Below are 24,325 nucleotides of genomic sequence, written 5' to 3'. Positions count from 1 at the left end.
GAAAAATGTTACGTCCTTTGATTTTATTATCATTTTATTTTTATTATTACACTCACTTAATCTGCAATATTGCAAAAAAATTTGCTTTGAGTTCCTATATTGTGTGCAATTTTTATGTTAATGTAAATGTGTTAAAATTTGTAGTTTCTATAGTTGCTTTTTTATTATGATTTCTTACAAATTTATGTACCTGTTCCAATTTACGACTGTACTGACTTATGTGATATTATTATAATATTAGTCGCTCTACGCTTCGTAGATATAAATTATTAATATAATATCGTTTAGTAAGTTTAGTTTAAAAATCTAATTCACATACTGATGTATTCACATACTGATGTTATGTTTAAATATAAAAGCATTACACTAGGACAGGCGCATAGAAATAAAAAGCCTTAGGGCTAAAACAATTTAATTCATATATTTATATATTTATAGTTTATAAAGAATTTATAAAGGTTAATAAAAAGATATATTATACTTTTAAAAAAGCACATTAATTGTATCTCATAATTAAATTATTCATTATCCTTTGTCATTTTCTATTGCCATCATTCACTCTATCTAATATCAATCTACCATGCTGAATGTTTTGGCTTGACATTACATTGGTATCAATTAAATCCTTATTTAAAATGCAAATATTATGCAAGACAGTAGTTGCTATTAAATATTCCGGTATTTTCTGTAATGTAATCATAGGCAAACAGTCTAAAACACTCCTCCAGCGCGCTTTCCAGATACCAAAGGCCCTTTCAATCATAATTCGAGCTGAAGATTGACAAAAGTTGAAGTTCTTTTGCCTATAACTCAAATAACCATTATCCTTAAACGGAATCATCATGTTTGGATGAATACCATATGCAGCGTCACCAACAAGATGACTGTCATTTGGAAAGTAAATTTCTGGATGCTCTAAGTACCAGCCACTGGCGAGATTCTAAACACTCGAGCGTCATGCATTGATCCAGCGTTACCAATAAAAACGCTTGTGAATAAGAAATTTTGGATACACACAGCCTGAGAAGAAAATAAAATTCACATTTTACAACTCTACAGATTGTTTAGAATACAATTTAGAAACTTCTTATAAAACGTTACCTGCATATGGATTGATAACCTTTTCTATTTATGTAGGCTTGATGCTGATCGTCCTGAGGAGATCGTATCTCCACGTGGGTGCCATCTATGGCTCCTATCACACCTGGGAATCCACTCATGCGCTCGAATGCTATCATCACTTCAGTAGCTCTTCTTCCTTGAGGCCAATTAATAAACCGTGGAGCTAATTGATGCAAAGCATATGTAACTCGTCTCATAGCACGAATTGCCGTTGCTTTTCCTATGTCGAACTTCGTGCACACAGATCTGAAAGCCATAATTTGTTTTAATATTTTTATTCAATAACCATAAAAAACCAGACATACTTATCGTAATAAACCTGTACGAGTCAGGTGTAGCCATCATTCATAGAGCCATCAGTAACTGTTTTTGTGCTGAAATAGGCTTCCTACCTGCAACGTACTTCGTTGAATTCAAACCTGGTCCTATCAACCTTAAAATAAGATCAAAAGTCGCTGGAAGTAATCTATTATAAAAATTAATATACGAGTTACAAATTTGTTAAAATGTCGATTATGACAATAAATATAGGATTAAGAGTCAAAAATATTACCGAAAATGTGTTTTAAATTCTTGTGCAGTATACTTTGGGATAATTCTTTCAATAAATCCTTTAATTCGAGGTCTTCTTTCTAATTTTTTCCTATATTTGCTCAAAATCAATGTTCTATGCAAATTCGCAGTTTCTTCATCTTCATCGCTGCTACTTGAAGATGATTTAATTGCAGGCTCTATATCATCATCATCCGAATCCTCATGTCGATTACTTGCAGTAACACTGCCTTATCCATTTTTACAAAATAAAAATTTAAAAATTTTCGCTATTACGCAGGTTATGTACCCTGTGAATCATGTTCGCAAGCGGTCCGAAATAAAATCGTTGTTAGCGCGTTCTGAGTACGCTAACAAATCAGACCGAATGTTAGTACTGTAAGCACCGTGAGCGCTGTGAGCGCAAATCGGACCGCAGCCTATATATACGTCAATAATCTTTGGAAACACCAAACTTTATACGACAATGAAACGAAGACACGATATTTATGATCTTGAGACTGTAAAAATTATTGCGATGTATTATATATACAAAACATTATGCTAGTTACTTGCTAGTTTGAAGAAAAATGGCGGATGTGAGAATATACCATAGACCTTATAGATATGGACTGGCAATGGGTGTTTACGATAATGGCTATCCGAGTAATTTTCTCTAGGGCCGGTATTCATAATCGGATCTTATATTTAAGATCATCTTAAGTACAGTCTTAAGATGCTATCAACCAATCACAGAGCCGTATTAGCATCTTAAGACATTACTTGAGATGATCTTAAAATAAGATTTGACTATGAATACCGGCCTAGGACCGAAATATATGATAAGCACAACCATCTACTATCATCATGATTCGTGACAACTCAATGCTGTCCGGTATAGCCAAATCATCACGAGCAAGTTGCGAGTTGCGAGTTCCGTGAGTTTGTAGCAGGTAACCTAAAAAGTACGACATAAATAATTTGATTATTACAATTAAAAATAATCTGTTTTTAATGTATGGTAAGATTATTAACTTTAAAATAGTAATTATATGTAACACAATCATGTATTTTTAAAGTATTGTCTAAAGTAATATCAGAGATTATTTTATTTACAAATATTTATTTTGTCTATCAAGTTTCTATCATAACGGTATTATTTCAAAACTTAATATAATATTTTAATTAAACATTGATTCTCAATAAATGTTATCATTTATTATTAACTAACATATATATTAGAAAAGTCATCTTTTATTAAACGGATGGTGTTAACACTTTGAAACAAATGAGATAAATTATGTAAAATTACTAAATAAATCATTATTAATAATATTTTTTAGATTACAAGTAAAATAAAAATTTAAGTATACATATTTTTCTTTCTTGTAACAACTGTTAATGATAAGTTACATGGTGTTATCATTATTTTAAAAAATCATATATCTTTATGTATAAATATGCATGAATATTTCACTAATGTAAAACTAATAATAATGTTTACAATAAATTTTTTTGATTTGTAATACAAGTGCATAGTAAATTAAAATATACTGTAAACAGATATACGTTAGATATGCGTTAGATATACGTTATAATAGAAACTTGATAGACAAATTAATAAATAAAATATTTGTAAATAAAATAATCTCTGATATTACTTTAGACAATACTTTAAAAATACATGATTGTGTTACATATAATTACTATTTTAAAGTTAATCTTATCATACATTAAAAACAGATTATTTTTAATTGTAATAATCAAATTATTTATGTCGTACTTTTTAGGTTACCTGCTACAAATTCACGGAACTCGCAACTTGCAACTTGCTCGTGATGATTTGGCTATACCGGACAGCATTGAGTTGTCACGAATCATGATGATAGTAGATGGTTGTGCTTATCATATATTTCGGTCCTAGAGAAAATTACTCGGATAGCCATTATCGTAAACACCCAATACCAAGCGAAACCGTGTCCATACTTCTCTCTCTAAAAAATCCGGAAATACGGTTCGCGCATGCTTGCACATATTATACATTGAAATTCAATGATTGGTCACGGATCTAGTCACATGTTTTAACTTAACATGTGTATGATTGGTCACGGATCTAGTCACATGTTTTAACTTAACATGTGTATATATATGTATATACATATGTATACATGTGCGCTGACATGCGCGAGTTATTTCCGGTAACTTTAAAGAAAGAAGTACTAAAAAGTCTGTTTCTCTCTCGCACCTCTTCTGGACACCGTTTTCTATACACAAACTGTAGGCAATTGCCGGTCCATATCTATAAGGTCTATGGAATATACCTACTTTTTTAGTGCTCTAATGCTAGATTGGCCAATTGCTAGAGCTCATAAGTTGATGACAGCACTGAGCAATAAAGACCTATAGGGTCTGTTCGCGTCACATGCCCCAACATGCTCCTGTTCACCCCAACGCACTCCAATATGTTGATTCCGATGACGCCAACCTATTAAAATGCGTTGGAGTGAGCATGTCGGAGCATGGCGACACGAACAAACTAATAATCAAAGATTCGCCAATGGCGAACACAATTTTGATTGGTCACTTGAGTCACATGGTTTATCCGCCATTGCGTACCCACGCTGGGCGAGGAAGAGGGGAGAGTGCTCTGTGTTGAGCAGTATAGGTTAAAGGAATATGGCCGGTATTCATAGTCAAATCTTATTTCAAGATCGTCTCAAACAATGTCTTAAGATGCTAATACGGCTCTGTGATTGGTTGATGGCATCTTAAGACAGTACTTAAGATGATCTTAAATATAAGACCCGACTATGAATACCGGCCTATGTGTCAGAAATTATAAGGTAATTCAATCTCTGCACTCTCGAGGGTCACTATATTTTGACGGTACACTCAGGAAAAACAAGAAAAATTAAATTTGCATCTGGGGCTCGATTCTTGAATTCATTCGCAAGAGAAACGTATACGCAAGTACTCGCTCTAACAGAAAAGTTGCAAGTTTATTGGTTAATAGCCATACGATAGCCAATAAATTTCCAACTTTTCTGTAAGATCAGAATTTGAGAATACGTTTCTCTTGCGAATGAATTCAAGAATCGGGGCCCTGTTATATGGCTGCGTACAACTTGGAGCAGGCTCGCATTCTTTACTATCTCCAGACCGCAGCCCCAGACCCCAGCCCCCGGCCCCAACCCCCGGCCCCAACCCCCATCCAGTCTCCGTATGGGTACAAGATGGTGGATAGCAGTCATGGTGGGGGGCAGTCATTGGCGCATCTTTGATTATAGGTCTTTACTGAGCAAAGAATCAATCAAAGCTATTGGCCAATCACAGCTTACGGGTTATTTTAGCCTTGTTCGTTTTATCTGTTATGGACATAGAGTTTGTATTAATGGAGGGACTTTGGTACATCGCGACGCGCGCGGGGAGAATCGACAGAGAGAATATATTCTGTATTGGCGTCAACTGACGCCCATGAAAAGGCACCTTAAGGCGAAGACAAAGTTGGCATCTTTGCTTATGTGGTGCATTACATATTGGAATATTGACTACACTGATGGAGAATGAAAACGAACGAGCGACACTCTTTCATGATAGTGGGCGTTGGGCAGTTTGTTTGAATCATTTATTTGTTTTGTTAGTTTATTACAAGTATTAATATGCAATGTAATATAACATAACGTAGAATCATATTGATTGGGAATTCCGTTATTGAGATGTATAACAAATGTCTTAATTTTACTGTCATATTTTATGCGGTGTGACAATTGAAAAACATTCGCTACAATAATGACAACTGATCACATCGATGCTTTCCTGCCGTTTACTTTGAAAAAAGAACAGAATGTCTACAATGACAATGGCAATAATATTAGTTCGGATAATGTTAACGACTTCTCATCTGTGTCTTTACCGACACTTTCTATAAATGATTATATTATTGACGACGAATCCAACAATGAGTTTTTACGTCTCACTCCAATGGCATGTTTTTTTTTTTATTTATTTATTAATACACATTTTCTTTGAGATGATAAAAGATAATTTTTGGTTTACTTTCTCTAAAAAACTTAATTACATCATATACTTATATACTTCTTAGAATAATAAATATGTTAAAAATTCTTTGAATTTAAGCAAAAACTTTGAATTTATAAAGATATTTATTATATTACCACACATTTTGAATTCAAATTGATGTTTTAAACAGAATGAATCTAAGGTTTAAAAGTAATTTTTATTTTACAATCAAATTTTAATTAAATCTGAAAAGTTAAAAGAGTAATGTAATATTTATCGAGTTAATTATAATAACCAAAATCAAGTTTTATTTTCAAGAATTATCAATATTTTTTTTATTCATCACTACTGTCATATCATGTTTATTGTATAACATGTATTTGTACAGGTCCGTGCGGTTTATCTAACTTATCTTGTCAAATGTTTACTTAACAATTATACAACTTATTATAATCGAAATGACAACAATATCCCAAGTGTCCAAGTGAAAAAATGTGCAGACCAAATGGAACTGCATGCTGTCCAGTTAGCACTAGAAGCTAACTTATATAGGCAAAATATGTTGAGAATGGTGAGAAATGTTAATGTATAACTATTAATGAAAAAATAAATATGGTATGAGAAAAATGTGATCAACTAGTTCTATATATTCAATGTTTTGTTACTGTGTATGTGTGTAATCTATCTATCTTTATAGATTGCAGATGTAAGATCGCATACAGTCGAAAAAAAAATATATAAACAATTAGTAATGTTTTTAGAAAAACCTAAAGATAGAATTGACTGTGCTGTACAAACAGATGACACGTGGATGGACTTGGCAGAAATGTACCGAATAAATGTACAAAATGTGTCTATCACATCTGTAATAGATTGTGAGAAACCATTGCAAGTAGCATTACCTGTTACGAATTCTAATAGCTTCTGCAAAAGCGAGAGTGTTACAAAAGATTCTAATAATGAAATAGATATACTGCAAAGCAGATATGTTGCAAAGGATGAATCTAACAGCGCTAGTCAAGAAATTGAGATTCAGGATGAGATTGATTCTCATATAATGGATAACATATCTGTCAGAAATGACGAAAATTCACAAGATTCTTTATTACAACATATGCAGGACATGTTTTGCGAAAGTGATGATAGTAGTGATATTACAAGATTAATTGAGAAACATTCTGGTGTTACTAAGGCAAATATCGACAAAGAAATTAATAAGATGTGTTCAGAAGCGGATACTATTGCAACTTCGAATCTCTTTCACGTCCCATTAGATAGTAATGTATCAAAGCTGAATGTAGCAAAAGTAAATACAAATGAAGGAAGACTTAGCTTTAACCGTTATAAGGAAATTCAAAGTAAAAAAAGCATTAAACCCAAAAAAATTAATGTTACTGAAGCTGTTGAAATTAAATCAAAACAGAAGATAAGTGCTATTTGGTTTGTGGAACGTGTGCATCAAGTTTCAAAATTGAAAGCTAAGATGACCGAGTTATCGCTGACAAATTATCAAAGACACAGAAGAATTAAAAAAAAATTTCTTATTTTATTCGGGGAATTTGAGGAAGAAGAAATGATGCCGGATTCACCAATCTGTATAGAGGAACATTTATCGGCCTGCAAAGAAAGAATAGCACCTTGGATTGTGAAATATTTAATGCCATTCTACAAAAAAAAAATCAAAGACCGTCAGCTATTCAAAGCTGTTGCAAAGTACATCGCAGATATGCTCATTCTAGAAAATACTTTTCCAGGTAAGTTTTACTGATCGATTAAATATGATTATAATTTTTAATTACCTATTTTAAAAGTCGTGCAATTTTTTATAAAGACAATAGTAATGATATAATTATGTTTCAATAATATATAATATAAAATATTTGCAATATATTTTGGATGTTTGTATCTTCGTTATATAAGCAACAGACTATTTTAATACAGAGAATCTTGTTTGCCATATTTTGACAAAAAGAATTGATTGTCGAAAAAAAAATCTGATTTAAATTTCTTTAAAAGATAAATACACACGGACACACATGCATACACATCACTTCTTTCCACATGATTAAAAGTAGAGGTGTAAATATTGACATCGGAAAAAAGTATGAGAATGATGATGATGATGATGATGATGATGATGATGATGATGCTGTTGCTCTATCAATCTTGATTTTCACAATGTAGTGATAAAACGACAGTCTTTCATAATACTCACTTTCGTAATACTCACATACATTCTTCTGTTTGTGTATTTCAGAACAAGAGTGTGTAAACAAGTATATAGAAGATTACTTCAAAAACAAAAAATTTATTAAGACTAAACAGGATATATATCTATAAAATAACTGGTTTTTACACTACGCAAGAATTTATGTCGCAGTAGTCAGAAAAAAATAGTGAAGATAATTTACTCGTAATCACTTTGTTACATAATAGAGACCCTTGTTACATTAGTATTGTGTTGTGATTTCAGTTTATTACAGTTAATATTAACGAAACCATCGTGAGTTGAATCAATTTGTCAATATATAAATAGCGCAATAATGTATTACAATCTACATAAAATGAATATTCTCTTCGTAGTGAATGTAAAAAGTTTAATGATTATTTTGTGATGTATAAAGGTATAAAGTTAGTAAAGGATGGAGTATCAAGATATAAGTGCTTAGTGTTTCTTGGACAACTTGATTGTTCCCCTTTTGATATCACTTCTTGTGATAATATGGTAAAGACGTAAGGGTTTCTAGAAGTTTTTTTTAAATATAAGAAAATAAATGTTTAATTTAAAAAAATTTTTTTTTAATTTTTTAAATAATACTTTTAAATTTTTTTAAATAATACTTTTTTAAATTTAAATAATATTTGATAAGTTTTTGATCAGTGTGAGATACCAGAATTACTCTAACAAGAAAAAAAACTTAAGAGAAATCGATGGCATTATCAGTCCGTATAATACAAATAAGTGAAGTATAGAAAATAAACTTTGATGTAGTTATTTTCCTCTTGCATATTTTTCTTTGTGTGTGTGTGGGGGAGGGGGGGGCAGTGGTGCAAGATCGTGGGATTTCTCGCGCATGCGCAGTTACCACGCATGGAGCTGATTACATGACCATTCAGTCAGGCTCGTATATATGGGCAATTTTAATGGCACTTTTGGCGATTAACAATACACATAAGCATTTTTATTTAAATATGAATATATAAGTATTGTATATATAAGATAATATAATATAAAAAATACTAAAGATTCCAGAAGCCAAAGATTTCAGAAACCAAAGGAAATGCAAAATAATTAATCCATATCTTTGTTATCAAAATAATTTTATTTAATTTATTATTTAAAATATCTTTATTTATTTAAGATAATAAACACATTTAATTCATTTCTTAAGTTGCTTATTTATTACAATTTGTATCCTTTTATTAAAAATTACACAAAAAATTGTTTAATTACTTTGTTGAAATGTTTGTCATATTAATATTTTAATTATATTTTATATATAAATAAATATTTATATGTAAATGTATTTGTTTTGGAATATTGGTAAGATTTTCTGCAGTTTCCCTTACCCATGCAACAAATGTTGATATTCATGAAGTTGGCTACAGACGCACTTAATAAACTTTATTATTATATAGTATTTATATGCCATATTATTTTATTGATAAAGATTTTTGTCCTATTTTTTACATTTCTTATACGTTTCCTATATGATTCCTATACTTTCCTGTAAAGGTCCTAATAATACAATTCTTTTCAAAAGAATACGTACGCTACTGAGTGGTTGTTCGGACTGGCGTTACTGCGCGTGCGCGAGAAGCCCCACGATCTTGCACCACTGGTGGGGGGGGCTTACGATGGGGAATTATATATATATATATATATATTGCAATGTAAATATGAATAAAACCTAAATTGTTAAATAGAAATTTAATTTTAGCAAATGTGTGTGTAAACAATTTTTTTCATTTTCTTAAAATAACCATCTTTCCACAGAAGCACCATCTCCTATTAACCATAAATTAAAAGGTAACAATGTGTCAAATGTTCAATTACGTTTAAATGACACACTAGTTACATGACTAAAAAAATGAGGACTACATTTTACAACGTAATTCTTATGAATAACATTTTTTTATTTTACTTATTTTTTGTTATAAACAATATCATATGATAACACAGTACAGATAGAATAAATCTAGTAACATGTAAGAATGATTTTGCCAATTTACCATTTATTTATTTTCTTATAAAGATGCTTATTAATATATACGTTTCGTGTAACAATATTTAAAGAATAAACTAGACGTGAATATTTTCAAATGAGCATCCTGATTTGATATTGTAGTATTGGAAGCTTATTTAATCTTTGCAAGAATATAGAAGAATATTCGTAACTTTCGAATAAGATGTCAATGTAATGAAAATGATCTCACGATTTCGAATAAGACGGCTTGGTGGAAAAGATTTGATACATTTTTATAGCAATTTATGTATTACGTATTTTACCAGGTACATAGTTCTTATCTATTACCGGTTCCTGCAGGAACATGTGCAAACATCGTTCGTTCTGTGCCAAAGGATGTCCAGCTATTCTGAAATACAATTACGCAATACAAACAGCTGTATACAATTTATATGCAAAAGTAATTAAAGCTCCTTGCCTCTCAGCCTAGAAAACTCTGCATCGATAGTCAGGCGACACAGTCGCATAAGTGATGGAGATGATAAAAGAACTACTTAGCAAGAAAGTAACGTGTTAAAAACTCAATTTATTCTTGCGTGCCATTTCATTATTACTCACTTTATATTAATAGTGTAACGTGTAATTTGCAAGATTCCGGAAAATTTTACTAAAAACTAGGATTAGTGAATAAAACACACAATATGTGGAAGGTACATTTTCCGCTCCTTTCGACAGCTGTCAAACTGCGTATTTTGTTCACATCATTAGATTTTATATGATACGGTTATTTATTAATTATTAAGGAAAAAGTATAGTTTTCGGTACATTTTACAAGTGTACTAAAGCAATCTGAAGTTTTCTTTCACTGAAATATCTTTTTTGTTATATGTCGTCTTTTTCGTGCCCCTCTCTAATTTCCGTTACGTACACTATAAATTTTCAATGCTAACAGCAATTTGCCCAGTTTGAACAGCCCAGTTCTTTCACATAAGTAATCCATTATTTCATTGTTTCTGTCCTCCCAATAGAAACGTGGGCCACAGAGAAAAGTATTTCTCCATGACTTCCACACAATCACCTGATTTTTTTCATATTTTTGCCTTCGTTACAACACGCACGCGACCATCTCGCGACACGTTTACGTACGTTACGGTAACTCTCGTAGAATTACAAACGCTTTCGCAAATCTTGGCTAACCTGTCAATTCGTGTCACTTAAGGAAGATCAGACATCACATTCGCAATCAAGACCTCATAAAAGAAGGTCGATACATGATGATTAGTGTCAGTAAAATTATAAAAATTTTTTTTCCATTTGCGGGAGGCTCCACTATACACAATGTACTATTTATTTATAGTCTAAGAGCTAGCTACATAAAAATAGCATCAATAAGCATCGTGGAATGTCTCTATCTAAAAAGGGTCCTTTGGTATCGCCGAACACTAAATCGCCAGTCTGCCTGAGCGGTCAGGAAAATTAAGGCGGGGGCCGAACTGATTTGAATTCGAAACTGATTTGAAAACCGAAATTCGGTTTCGGTTTCGGTGACAAAACTTAGTTTCAGTCGAACTCTAACAATTATAAAGTACTTCCGTTTTCACATTCCACGTCTGACGTATTAATAGAAAAAATATTTTCTAATGCTACTGCTTTAAATGATACAAACACTTTGGAAAAAATTGAAACTACAACCAAATAATTTGATTTATTATCACCAAATATGTAAAATAAACTTTTTTAACAAGCATATTACTGCCCCAATCCACTTTTCACTTTGTAAAAAGATGTTACTATTTTATTGTTGCCGCTTTTCCGCGATGCTGATTGGTTCTTTTGCTACGCTTACTTCGAGCAACTATCATTGGAATTAAATTTTGACAGCTGTCTTTATATAGATGGTTATTTCTAAAATTATTGTTACAATTTATTTAAAAAGTAAAAAATAAATTCTTTCTTTAAAAAGCCATGTAAGTGATTTTATTGTTGACAGTTTTTCGCGAGAAAAACGAAATTAAAAATACTTAAGAAGAAATAAGAAGAAAAAAAGAAGAGTAAAATAAAGTAAATCATTTATACATGTAAATAAATTATAATTAATGTGTAAATAATTTAATATTTCAGAAAATGCTAGAAAGATTGTTATCGTTTAATTGTTATATAAATTTTACAAATTTATATCTGACAACATGAATATTATAGAATATATCTATTTTCTTATAGAGAAAACAAAGAATATTATAAAAAAACAATTTAACTAGAGATAGCAGAAATAGCAAAGAGAGAAACAAAAAAATTTTCGACTTGGTCAAATATATAATTTTATCATGTTTTTACTTTTGACTCTCTACAAATTTTTTTGTGTTTATTAAAAACTACCAACGTTGAAATTACATTTAACTTGTTACAATTAACGTTAAACACATTAAATTTTGACAGCTGTCAAATTTTTATAAATGATTATCTATACAATCATCGTTGCAATTTATTTTTAAAAAATAAAAAATAAAAAATTAAATAGCGCGCGCAAAGTGCGTCTGTGGTGTATTGTTACAAGCTCACATATCCAGGTTTAGAAAATGATTTTAAAAATGGTACTTCGGTGTAAAGAGAATGATAAAATCATGAGATCGCGTATTATTATGAGCACTCACTACATTTATTTAACTCTACGAATATACTAGCATCCGAATTTTAATCTGCTTCGGTTTATCAAACTTATTTTAAAATTATAAAGAAGGTAGCGTAAGTTTTTAGCTTAAATTTTATCATTCTCTGCTATTACTTAACTATTATTATCTAAGCATAGCGAGCGCATACTGCGATTATCCGAACTACGATTCGCACTCTTTATCGCAGTCTGTCTCGATGTTATCTTTCACTCTTTAGTCTGCCTTTTTGAATATCGTTTTCTGAACGTATAAACAATTATTACAATAATTTCTATCCTTGAATCTTATGATTTTTTTACTGCTAATTTTTCGCCACTTTGAAACGGTCTATCGACACTTTCTCTTCCAGAAAACAGTCTGCCAATAATAATTATGACCTCTTGTTTCAATAAACATTAAACATTCCCGCAGATTTTATGCTTGAATCTTATTTTTTTGTCATGAAACTTACTGTCTTTAGCCGCCCGGCTCCCGTCTTAATTTTCTTGACCGCTCAGGCAGACTGGCGATTTAGTATTCGGCAATATCAAAGGACCCTTTTTAGATAGAGACATTCCACGATGCTTATTGATGCTATTTTTATGTAGCTAGTTCTCGGTCTATTAGAAATGGCACGCAAAAGTTCTCAGCATATTTCTCGACGTCATGAATTTAATTCAATATGGCTGCGGTGATTAAATTTGTTGGAATACTCATGATACGTACATTAAGTAATACTGATAAAAATATATGTAAACTGGAATCAATGAAATATACATAATTTAGAATTCATTAATATTTAGAAATTCGTCCCGTGTCCAAACTAAATGTAATTTTAACAAAAGAAACGAGTAAGCAATATACTACATTAATGATTAAATTAAATTAACGCGCCAAACTATTAAACGCTAAAGATGCCTGCTTTAAAAGAAATAATTAGGCACCATTCTTTCTCTTTCTTTTCTGAATTGATAGAAACAAATACAAATAGGCTTAACCCATTATTACCACGTTAGTGCAAATTTGCACCACCTAAAATTTGTTTCGAGAAATTAAAAAAAAGTTTTCTTCCACCCTTTTTTACTATTAATAATTTTTTTGTATTTAATACTATTACCATTGCATTTCTTACAGTGAAATTTTATTACAAAAACACACTTTTTAAGTTAAATTTACTTCGTTTATGTCAAAGTTATTGAAATTAAAAAATGCAAAATCGAAAAGGGAAGGTTACGTGTATTTTGTAGGAAAGGAAAAAATAAACTAGAGCACTTTATAAAAGATTGCGAGAAAGCGAAAACATGGTTCATGGTATTAGGTAAAAATAAGATGGAATGACTAGAAAGACTAGGAAACAACAAGTTAGACGAAACAAAAAATAGTTTTAAAAGAATTTTGGAGGGAAAAAAAGATTACAAAAGAAAAGAAGAAAGGAAGTAGGTTTAGAATAGTAGAATTAGAAAATAGAAGGATTAAAGACTGTGACTAAGGAATTAAGAATTAAGAACTAGAAGATGTCTAAAATAAGTGCAATAGGATATAAATAAATACAAGTATGAATTAAATTAAATAAATAGTGTATTGTAATTATGGCATAGATAGCAATGCAATAAGATATAGATGTGTGATATTAAATAAAAACTGACATTAAGATAAATAGAATAACAATGCAAAGGTATAGATGAATGGAAGAATGTGTAGATAAGTTAAATATTGCAAATCAAGTCCCCTTCTTGGCTGTATAGCTGAAGTAAATAATGTATTAAAAATGCAAAATCCCAAATCGCACTAATGTGGTAACAACTGAATAGAGATGTGATAACAACAGGCTAAAAAACATCTACAATAGTTACATTAAAAAATTAAAAACTTCTCAAACTATTATACATAGAGTGCTAAATTAAACAACTTTTGCAGATAAATCGCCCATATACTTTTCTTGATAGAATGTAGAATGTGTCTTATTGTACAGATAATAAAAAATACATGCTCACTTGTTAACGAAAACTTCCAAGCCTTTTCTTCGATCTTCGATAAAATCTTCTTCAAATATTCCATCGTCTCCACGAAAAGGCATTTGACGTTTCCATGCTTTCCCTGGCAAAGGTGGTACTACAATCTGATTTATAAAACAAGGAAAAATAATTTTCTATGTTGTATTACACATACTTTTAATTATTCAATAATGGAATATTAAATTTCATAAAAAATAGACATGTATTTTCTTTTTCATAAAATTTACTTTTCTTATATTGTTAAGATTTAAATTTAAAATCTCTTCATAAATATAAAAATATATGTCAACGTCATTCTATAACAACAATTTACCACTTGTTTTTATACAATTATCTCTTTTGGTAACTAACCTTACTATCTCTTTCCAATTCATTTCTCAGCCATTCGAAGTCACTGTATCGTCTTCTTACTGTCGAATCCTTTACTTTAAAGACTGGTAAGTTTGTCTGAAAAAAATCAATGTAACTTTGACAAAACTAAAATATAGAGACATACATACTTTTCTTAAGATATGGAGTGTGTACACACACACACATACACACACACAAGCACACACGCGCGCGCGTTTAAAATATACATTAAAATATTTGTAATACATATGTGTGCACAGTGTAAGCGTAGATATATGCACACATAAATTATTTATCATACATCTTTGAATTTGTAATGTTAAAGCTTTGTCTTACTCCAAATAAAAGGATATCCAAACGTTATAAAAAAACACAAATATATGATAAACACAAAATACAATACATGAGATTATTAAAAACATTACGTTTGTTTCAAAAGCTACAACAGTAGGCGTACGAATCAATATTTTTATCAATACGATAACGGGTGCAACCCACAATGTCTAATCAAACAGTGGACATGATTGAATTATGGTTATTTGACGCGACTGTTTCGCGACTGTTGCAGACGGAAAAGCAAAATTCGGATTTCGGTATATTAGATGTGTGATACATAAAAAGTTGCAGAAATAGATATTACTCACTCTCATACGAACTTCGTAATCGGTATATCGTTTCTTGCCGACGCCGTGTGTTATCGGATTAATCACGTCGATTTCAAGAAAATTGGCAGGCGCCGCGTAAGCATCGTCCAGCGTTTGTTTTTTTACATTTAAGCGTCGCGTTGCGTCTACAGTCGTGTCCGCCATTTCACTCGCAGTTTCAACTTAATATCACGTTCACCTTGACGAACTTCGTTTCTACAAAACACTCGAAAACACAACAACAAATACCGACGAATGTTACAAAGTACCCAGCATCCACCCGTCAGAAATACAGCGCTCAGTAACTGACACGTTCGTTTCTCTTTCTCTCCGTTTCTCTCTCACTCCTTCTCTACGTCACATAATATAATACGCATCTCGTGTATGGTATCAATGCGCATATGATGTTCATATGAATGTACTTTAGTGAGACACCTTGAGACAAACTCTCTTATCTTTTTTATTTATTTAGTAGTGCACACAAATGTGGTGTCTATGGGAGCTTTCCAGCAAGTGACACAAATTGACACAGCAGTATTTCTGTCTTTGTTTGATATTCAGTGAGAGACAAGGACAAATGATCTGTTCTTTTTAGCTGCACTGTTGCACTGGTGCAATAAGTTAGAATGAGAAAAAATATACTTGTCTTACTTTAACTTATTGCACCGGTGCAACAGTGCAGCTAGAAAGAACAGACCAAATATTACTGCTCTGTCAATTTGCTCTAGTTTACACCAGAGAGAAACCTGAGAGCGGCCACCGCGGCCTTTTTCGTGCGACCGATATTTGACTAGCATCAGCGCCAAACGTGGATGTAAAGTCTGTTTTACATTAATCGCAAGCAGCTAGTTGCGACTTGCGACATCCAATAGGCGCTTAGTTTCTAGTTAAAGCTCGACATTTATTGGGTGTTGCAAATTACAACTGGCGACTGCAATTAATGTAGAACGGGCTTTACATCCACGTTTGGCGCTGATGCTAGTCAAATATTGGTCGCACGAAAAAAGCCACGGTGGCCGCTCTCAGGTTCCTCTCTGGTTTACACCAAGCACTTGGTACGCGTATCAAGTAGTGAATTTAAGCTGATCAGCCAATGATTAAACACATTCACTAGTTATTTACTATTTGATACACGTACCAAGTGCTCGGTGTAAACTAGAGTATTGTCGAATCGCGACGGAACTGACCGAAGTTCCTAGCCTCTCCCCTTACCGCAAAAATCAGCTACCCCTCTTCGAAAGGCTCCGTCTACGTTAGTCTATGGGTCTGTTCGCGTCACATGCTCCGACATGCTCCTATTCACCCCAACGCACTCCAATACGTTGATTCCGATGACGCCAACCTATTAGAATGCATTGGAGTGAGTAGGATCATGTCGGGGCATGGCGACGCGAACAAACCATATGACTCGGAGCAAACCAACGCACTGTAATAGGTTGATTCCGATGACGCCAACCTAGAATGCGTTGGCTGCTTGGGTTTGCTCCGGAGTAGACCCAGATTTTTTTTTTGGGAGTCGGAAATCCATCTGGGGAAATCTAGAAAAAGAGTAGACTCAGAACAATACTTTTGTTTTTCGGATAGCAATTATTTTTGCAAACTTGATTGTTATAAAAGAAATACATTTTTAGTTGAAGGATTTTGTGAATTTTGACATAAAATATGGCAGATGATGAGGATGAAACGTATAAATTATGGCGCATCAGGAAAACCGTGATGCAACTTTGTCACGATAGAGGTTATCTCGTCACACAGGACGAGTTAGATCAAGATCTAGAGCAGTTCAAGGAACAGTTTGGAGATAAACCTAGTGAGAAGAGACCGGCCAGAAGCGATCTTATTGTTCTCGTGGCGCATAATGACGATCCTACAGATCAGTTGTTTGTCTTTTTCCCTGATGAACCAAAAATTGGTATCAAAACCATCAAGACTTATTGCCAACGTATGCAGGAAGAGAAGATTCACAGGTTTCTTTTTATTTATTACCATAATACTTATATAATAGAAGTATAGCTATCCATAAATATATTCAAAGTGAATTTTACCTGCTCATCTATTCACTGCGATACTTGATTCACAATCTATTTTTTCAATCAACCTTTTACAAAAGTAGTACATTAAAATAAAGCTCAGGATCAAATCTGACAACTATTAGTTGTCTTCTATAACAATATTTTATTATATTGTTCAGCAATATTTCTTTAAAGAAAATATAATATGATTTTAACATTAGAACCATTGAATTGAAGAAAAAAATGTCCCATTGGTAATTAGATGTGTTTTGTACTAGCCAGTTATCCTTTTTATTTAAGAGATAAATAATGAGATTATTCCAACAAATGTTAAAAGTTAGAAACTCCCACAAAGTGGTTGAAAGAGAGAGAGAGAGAAGGGAGTGTTTAAATTTTAAAATAAGACAAAAATGTGTTATTGGTGGTTCTTGTATTAAGATAAGTGATTATATTGTACATTTATGGACATAAATGCCTGACTGTATTAACTACACTAGTTTAGAATGCATCTTTTTTTTTCTACATGCTTCCACATTTTAAAGAAAGATACTCTGAACTATGCAGTTAACATGGCCGGATATTTCTGTCCACTTGTGTATTATTATTATTACATAATTTTTATTGTTTTTTTTTTACATTATTATTTGCGATAGTCTATATTATTTTACTTGTTAAAATCTATAAAAGATTACAAGGCATTATTATTATTGATCATTACAGAGCAATCATTGTAGTCCAGCAAGGCATGACACCATCAGCTAAGCAATCGCTAGTAGATATGGCACCAAAATATATACTAGAACAATTTCTGGAATCTGAATTATTGATAAATATTACTGAGCATGAATTAGTTCCTGAACATATTGTTCTAACTCCAGATGAGAAAGAGGAGCTATTGACAAGGTACAAACTGAAGGAAAACCAACTGATGCGGATACAAGCTGGTGATCCAGTGGCGCGATATTTTGGTTTGAAGCGTGGACAAGTCGTTAAAATAATCAGATCGTCAGAGACTGCGGGAAGATACATATCCTACAGACTAGTTTGTTGAAGGAGAAAGTATCAAAGAAAAAAAACAAGGCTCAAGGCTATTTACAGGGTACAAGAGAAATATTATTTATTTACTTAGTAGAATGTAAAGAAGAACATTACAGCTTGAAATTTGTCATTTATGTTGTAACGATACTTTATCATGATGTCTCTTGTACCTGCATTATTAATAATAACTGTAATCATACATTATTACGCTGGGTAAGAAACCACACAGTGTAACACGAACAGCAGCAGTGAATGAATAATTAAAATTCTCATATGCAAACATGTATTTCAAATGTGTTCTTCTCTTACCTTCCCACTATTTCTTGTACTTTAATGTACTTTTATGACAAGCGTGCATATTTTGTTTGCGTTCGTCAGCTGACATTTATCATGATATTAGAATTCGAGTCTTATTACAGAAATAACAAAAAATAATCACAATTCACTTGCGATTATTTGACTTTGGCAGATATTTATTTTGCGTTTATTATTATTATTATACATTGCTTGGTCCAAGAGTGTTATGCTATATAGTATATTTTAACGTAAAAGTACATCATTAACAGTATTTTTTTTCTCAGGGAGATTTTAATTTAGTCAATTCGTCAATTAATAAATAACAGTCAAGCGATTCATTCCATAAATAATACGTAATTTTTTTCTGAATCAAATTTTATTTATTTGTAGAAATTTTCGAATGATTTATCGTGACATATCTTATTTTCTTATCTGATTTGCTTGCTTATTAATAAGATTCAATTTATGCATGAAATGAATTAACGGCATAATTAGTGCTAGTTCTTCATCAGTCTATCAACGCAATCAGTTAATACATCACTTGCTTAGTAGAGATATATTGCGCTCTGAACCATACTTAAACTTGAATAATCTGAGGGATAAACTCTCAAGTCTTCCCTTACAAATTCTACCACGTCTTCTATTAGATCGTATTCGCGTTCAATGTTTAATCCTAGAGTTTTGATTCTATTCATAAATGGAAACAAACATCGTTTATTAAAGCTGACAGAACAACACTGATTTTGAATATGAGTTTCCGCTTCTAAAATTTAGCGCGGACAACTGTGATGAAGCTACAAAAGCGTACAAGCAGAATATTTCCTGTATGACATATTAGCTAGCACGCAATGAACAGGCAGACTGATCAATCACTTGTTATATTTGTTACAATAAGCAAGTAACATGCTACATAAGCAGCAATAATCGACTATCTCGGTACAGCACATTACTTTTCGTAATCTAAAGGAATAATCATTAATCAGTGGGCACAAGTAAACAAAGCACACGCGGCCATAATTAATATAATATATTGTTATCAATAAAATTATAACATAACATTAATAGTTATAATAATAATAATAATAATAATAACCATAAAAGATAATAATTACACAATAATGCTACGAAGTTCTGTGCTTTGCGCAATAAGTAAAGTCCTCAAAAAGGTTTACAAAAAAGGGAAGAAAACAAAGATATACATATTCGGTTTTTTTCGAATGTGATCTTGTGGATGATCGTACACAAGAGACTCTTAGATCCTTGAGGATATATCCATAGATACTTAGATAACTCTTAGAGGGTCATTGTAAACTGTTAGAATTCTATAAATGCTTGAATCCTTAAGATCCTTAGGCATCTTTTAGGCATCATTTTTACATCTCTAGACATTCGCAAAAGCATTTTCGGATCCCTGGATAGCATTAGAGATCTTCGGATTCTCGGATATCGTTCAATATTTTTAAATACTCAAAATCTTCCTTAAATTCTAAATGTCATTTTATCCTCTCATGCTGGGATGTTTCGATGTGATATCGATGAGACGATTCATTCATTCTTTCTCTCGCTCTTTTTCTCTCTTTCATTTATAACGTGACACGTTTATTCTTCGGTATTCAAGGATTTTGGTGTTGGGATATACGTTCAACACTTTTAGCTGTGTTTACTCAGAAGACTTTTCGGCGCGACCACCAATATACCTTGGTAGCCCATTCAATAGGTGAGGTTTGTAAAATATTATTTATCAAATCCGCGGCAACTCGGATCCTGTAGGTGATAGAGGTGGGATAAGGCGGCCACTGTTCCCAATAACGGTCTCTATGCGCTCGGCCATATAAGGCCTGAAAAATTTTACATTATTAATATTTATAAATAAATTTAAGATATATTAATAATAAAGCAAAATACAAAAAATAAGAAATACATTCCTTTATTGCATAGTATAAATGTATTATTCTTTTTATGTATTTTTTTTTTTTAATGTATTCTTATTTTTTCAGATTTCAAAATAGCGAATCCAATATGAAGGACAATTTCAAAAAATCAATAATTTTTATATATCTCAGTACAGTAGTTTTGATCATTTTCGCGCATTTCGGGGTCGTAAATAATGTTATTTTTCTTGAAACGTATTCACCCAGCTAATGTCATGATATGCATGCTAATCCATATTTTCTAAAAAGTTATGTAAATGAAATCATTTGTCGAATTATTTGTCGATTCTTTATTTTAAACTTTTAATTTGTAGTGCCACATTAAATTTTCAAATTTTAATGTCATATTCAGGGTGTCCTAAAAAACAATGTCAAGTTTTATGAAAATATGTTATTTTAAAATTAATGTCCGCCATATTGGATCCACCATTTTGAATTGTGGAATTTCTGATATCATATTCGGGTTCAGCGATCCAAAAAAACCTCAGTAGAATACTGAGTTTTATGAAAACTGAAATAGATTAAGTTTATTTTTCTGTGGTGCATCTACAGGCGCCACTGACAGTCGTGGTCAATTTTTTTTCGGCGCCATATGATGTCAATGACAGTTAAGGGGTTAATGGCATTTTATATTTTGAAATTTTCTTTATAATTTATTTATGATACAAAATTTTTTACATAATTATAAAAAACTCGTTAGCCAATATATAAAATTTATATTAAAATTTTTATTCAAAGATAGAAATAGATATGAGATACTTTCAATGAGTGCAAATGTCTTACCTAGGAGTGGTATGGCGTGACATAGGTAGACGGAAACAGACCCCGTCTATTACCGATTTCACCGTGCCACCAGTGCTGATCTGTACGATCTGTGACAGTAATTACATCTCCTCGTCGAAATTCCAACTCGCCAGGCTCTTGCGGTGCAAAATCATAGAGTGCTTGCACCAAATACTGAAATATACCATAATACAAATCGATTTTTATTTTAATCGAGTTGATTAAATAATCAAAATAGATATACATAAAAGAGAAAGGACATTTCGCACAAACAACTTTCATTAATTTTTACCTCCTCAGGGACCATGTCACGTAGCTTAACGTCTTGCGAGCGAGAAACGGATGCTGTACGATGATATTCCACCAGTTCATTGAGGCTGTTGAATTTGACAACCCAGAGAAAGAACTTGCCCTGAGCGTCTCTTAATACTTTGAAGTGCTGTACACCATCAGAGCACCTATATATATAAACGTATATATAATTATTTTTTTACTTCTTTAATTAACATGTGTTAAATAATGGACTTCTAGTTGCAAAGTACTCAAGATAGCATTTTCTCAAGTTTTTAAACCCATGTCACTGAATATATCTCATTTGTAGTGAAAATTTAAATTTTAATAGCTATATATGCTATATATATATATATGTGTGTGTGTGTGGGGGGGGGAGAGGTACACAATCATATTTTATTTATTTAATATACTCACTTTACAGATAAGGAGAAATCACCAGGAGAGCTTTCACTGATTCTGATCAAAAAGGCACCTTCATGTTTGTTCATCAATAATCTTTCAGCATCTGCTCTGGTTATCCTGCCATAGTACCAGCTATAATGAACAAGACATGAAAAATAATATTTGAAATTTTACAGGATTACACACACACACACACACACACACACACACACACACACACACACACACACACACACACACACACACACACACACACACACACACACACACACACACACACACACACACACACCAAATATATACATATATAATTTCTACAAAAATAAAAAAATTTACTTAAAATGTTATGTTTTACTAGATAAAATTACTAATTATTACTAATTATTATTTACTAGATAAAATACATTTTTCTTCATTCTCCAATATATAAACACTTAATAATATATAACTTGATATCATCAATACATACTCGTGGCTTTTCATCTCAATATAATTACTTGGTATAAGCCCTTCTCTAGAATCCAATTCAGCTCTATACCAATTCATATCATCTTCCATATTTAGAATCTGTAAAAAGATAGAAGAGTAATACTAAATAAAAAGTAATATTAAATTTAAATATCTAAAAGTGTACACATAATGTATATTTTAATACTTTTATAATAATATTAAGATAGAAGATAAAAACAGCACTAATTCTTAAAATGATACATAATAATTTTAAAGATTTATGTTCTTATTTTATTAACAATTATTTATCAATTTTCTAGAGAATTTAAATCTGTAACAATATATTAATTTTCAATGACTAAACATTTAAACATTAAAAATATTACCATTTATATTATTTAAAACCAGTTGTTTACCAACTGCTTGGTAAACTTACCTATTAAGTAAGCATGTATTTATCTTCATTTTTTTCTTAAATAAATAAAGACAGACACATTTGCCTGATAGGTAAGTTTATCAAGAAGTTGGAACAACCAGTCCATAAATAGATAATATACTGTTAGATATAATGCTACTGCTACATTAAAAATTAACACTTACAAATAATACTTAAATGGTAAATTAAAATATAAATTATTTCTAACTTTAAATAGGATTTTATTTAAAAAATTTTAGAAACTTTTTCATTGTTTTGTTTTTCATACTTCCAGTAATTGTTAAAACTTAATCCTTGCTATAGGGAAAAGAAAAAGGAGAAAAAAGAGAAGGAAAAGGAGGATGAAAGGGAGGGAGGGTTTACTATAGCTGTGTGTTTCAAAATTGCTCTGTCACTGAAAATCTATAGTTTCTATTACATATATTATAAATTTTCAATACTAACAGCAATTTTGAAACACAGCTTTAAACTTTCTTTTACTCTTTCTCCTCTTTCTGTTTGACTGATTTTCAAAATGATCAAATATATACTTCTTAAATGTAAAGATCACAGTGCCAAGACACAGCTGAAAGGAACAAATTCAATAACATTACTTTAATCCTTATGGAGCAATTACTCCAACGATAGTTGAACAACAATAGTTATTGTCTTGAGCAATAGAATGTTCATGTCAAACAGAACAAACACCGACTGATTTGTCCCAATACATATGCATATACATATATATGTTTACACATCTCGTATCTTTAGAGCATGATGGACAAGCCGCGACGGTACAAGTTTCGGGATCGGTCAGAGGTTTTGTGACTGCTCGCCGCTGTACATCGAGACAAGACGTGACGGAATAGAATGAAAAGGGACGAACGGGACGGGATGTGATGGGATGGGACGCGACGCACCTCGCCATGGCGTCAGATGACGACGGATTCAGGTGACGAGACGAAGAAATCTCAGATCAAATCTATTCTCCAAATTCTACCAACCTTCAGGACTTGGCTCCTACGAAAGCTGAGCTCGTCCTCGGCGGTTGCCGTAAAGTCGTGCTTTGCTATCGCCTCCATATTCTGTCCTCCGAGAGTCGACGGAGTCGACGGGAAATGATGTACCGCTGCTGCTGGAGAGAGCAAGAGGGCGCTCGCTATACAATAATGCCTCGTCTCGTTA

The 24,325-nt window shown here is 31.9% G+C and overlaps 4 protein-coding genes and 1 pseudogene across 4 annotated transcripts; 2 read left to right on the top strand and 3 right to left on the bottom strand.

Moving 5' to 3' along the window:
- Positions 1-148: 148 nt before the first annotated feature.
- LOC118647943 lies at positions 149-1,905 on the bottom strand (annotated as a pseudogene).
- Positions 1,906-5,190: 3,285 nt separating this feature from the next.
- Positions 5,191-8,334, top strand: LOC105828837. The gene is made up of 4 exons (XM_012667372.3): positions 5,191-5,637; positions 6,062-6,244; positions 6,371-7,427; positions 7,931-8,334. The coding sequence occupies exons 1-4, from the start codon at positions 5,443-5,445 to the stop codon at positions 8,011-8,013; spliced, it is 1,518 nt and encodes a 505-aa protein (XP_012522826.1). The 5' UTR covers positions 5,191-5,442; the 3' UTR covers positions 8,014-8,334.
- Positions 8,335-9,796: 1,462 nt separating this feature from the next.
- On the bottom strand, positions 9,797-16,079 carry LOC105832657 (sorting nexin-12). Its single transcript, XM_012673797.3, has 4 exons — positions 15,519-16,079; positions 14,875-14,970; positions 14,503-14,627; positions 9,797-10,269 (listed from the first exon to the last, which is right to left on the bottom strand). Exons 1-4 carry the CDS (start codon positions 15,681-15,683, stop codon positions 10,164-10,166), a joined length of 492 nt encoding a protein of 163 aa, XP_012529251.1. The 5' UTR covers positions 15,684-16,079; the 3' UTR covers positions 9,797-10,163.
- Positions 16,080-17,015: 936 nt separating this feature from the next.
- LOC105836042 (DNA-directed RNA polymerases I, II, and III subunit RPABC1) lies at positions 17,016-18,854 on the top strand. The gene is made up of 2 exons (XM_012679807.3): positions 17,016-17,485; positions 18,251-18,854. Exons 1-2 carry the CDS (start codon positions 17,181-17,183, stop codon positions 18,579-18,581), a joined length of 636 nt encoding a protein of 211 aa, XP_012535261.1. The 5' UTR covers positions 17,016-17,180; the 3' UTR covers positions 18,582-18,854.
- A 169-nt stretch (positions 18,855-19,023) lies between these two features.
- On the bottom strand, positions 19,024-24,325 carry LOC105836050 (growth factor receptor-bound protein 2). Its single transcript, XM_012679819.3, has 6 exons — positions 24,145-24,325; positions 22,745-22,842; positions 22,288-22,407; positions 21,872-22,037; positions 21,580-21,753; positions 19,024-20,703 (listed from the first exon to the last, which is right to left on the bottom strand). Exons 1-5 carry the CDS (start codon positions 24,220-24,222, stop codon positions 21,580-21,582), a joined length of 636 nt encoding a protein of 211 aa, XP_012535273.1. The 5' UTR covers positions 24,223-24,325; the 3' UTR covers positions 19,024-20,703.

The sequence above is a fragment of the Monomorium pharaonis genome, chromosome 11, assembly GCF_013373865.1.
Source record: "Monomorium pharaonis isolate MP-MQ-018 chromosome 11, ASM1337386v2, whole genome shotgun sequence".
In the NCBI taxonomy this organism is placed as follows: Eukaryota; Metazoa; Arthropoda; class Insecta; order Hymenoptera; family Formicidae; genus Monomorium; species Monomorium pharaonis.
This window is presented reverse-complemented; position numbering and strand designations above follow the sequence as displayed.